At 33.8% G+C, this 1,308-nt stretch overlaps 1 protein-coding gene across 1 annotated transcript; it reads left to right on the top strand.

Moving 5' to 3' along the window:
- Nucleotides 1-665: 665 nt before the first annotated feature.
- Nucleotides 666-1,211, top strand: LOC124891069. The gene has a single exon (XM_047402890.1). It carries the CDS (start codon nucleotides 666-668, stop codon nucleotides 1,209-1,211), a length of 546 nt encoding a protein of 181 aa, XP_047258846.1.
- Nucleotides 1,212-1,308: the final 97 nt, after the last annotated feature.

A 1,308-nucleotide genomic window follows, 5' to 3' on the forward strand; every position in this document is an offset into this window, starting at 1 on the left:
GTACAGGATCATACCCAAACAGTCAAAACGTGCACATATTAGCCTTATTAAAGATTTACGAAAAAATTCGAAAAATAAAAAATCAATTACTGAGATGCTTTTCTCAAATCAAATTGGTACAGGATCATACCCAAACAGTCAAAACGTGCAAATATTACCCTTATTAAAGATTTACGAAAAAATCCTCGAATCATTACATACATGCTTTTCCCATACAAAATTACCCATATTGACTAAGAGGCATAAAAAATGTAAAGTTGCAAGATGGAACTATTCGGCCACATTCTAATTCCATCAAGCCTCAGTTAACCGAAGGAAACAAAAAGGTACGACTTCAATACTGCCTCTCAATGATTGATCAGAATACAATCCACACAAATCCCATGTTTATGAATATGTTTAATTACGTTCATATCGACAAAAAGTGTTTTTTTTTGTCCAAAAAAGTTGAAAGGTACTACCTGCTTCCTGGAGAGCATGAGCCAGATCCATATCGTTCTTACAAAAGTAAAAATTTTATTCCAAAGGTTATGTTTATGCCTGCTGTAGCACGTCCTCGATTTGATGAAAATGGAATTGAGTTGTTTTCTAGAAAAATAGGTATTTTTTCGTTTGTAGTTAAGGAACCAGCTAAGCAGAATAGCCAAAATTGAACAACAGGAACTATGGAAACAAAGCCCACTCAGTCAGTAACTAAAGATATCACTAGTGCTTGCTTGATAGAGAAAGTTCTTCCTGCTATTAGAGCAAAATGGCCAGCTTCCGATTCAAATAATCCTATCTTTTTACAACAAGATAATGCAAGGCCACATATTGGTAACAATGATTTGGAATTTATTGAAGCTGCCCGACAAGATGGATTTGACATTAGATTGTGTTTTCAACCATCGAACAGTCCAGATTTAAATGTTTTAGATCTTGGTTTTTCTAGAGCAATCCAAAGTCTTCAATATCAAAAGGACCCTAAAAATGTTGATGAATTAGTGGAAGCAGTGGAAAGATCTTTTGATGAAATGAAAGAGAAACAACTCAATCATGTATTTCTTACTTTACAATCTTGTATGATTGAGGTGATGAAAGATAGTGGCGGCAATAATTACAAAGTTCCTCATTTCAACAAAAATGGACTAGAAAGAGAAGAAAACCTTCCTCTCCAACTTCATTGTGATATTGATATAGTCAATAAAGATTTGGCTCTACTTCAACAATGATATGTGTTATTATTGTGGTAAAGCTCTTTATTTTGAAGTTGCAATGGTGTTTTTTCAAGTAGTATGTAGAAGTACTGTACTACTTTTGTGTATAGCC

This window comes from Capsicum annuum, unplaced genomic scaffold (assembly GCF_002878395.1).
Source record: "Capsicum annuum cultivar UCD-10X-F1 unplaced genomic scaffold, UCD10Xv1.1 ctg29996, whole genome shotgun sequence".
Lineage (NCBI taxonomy): Eukaryota > Viridiplantae > Streptophyta > Magnoliopsida > Solanales > Solanaceae > Capsicum > Capsicum annuum.

Bases quoted from the DNA above. Each gene is read 5' to 3' on its own strand.
- LOC124891069 (XM_047402890.1), top strand. From the start codon at position 666: ATGGAAACAAAGCCCACTCAGTCAGTAACTAAAGATATCACTAGTGCT.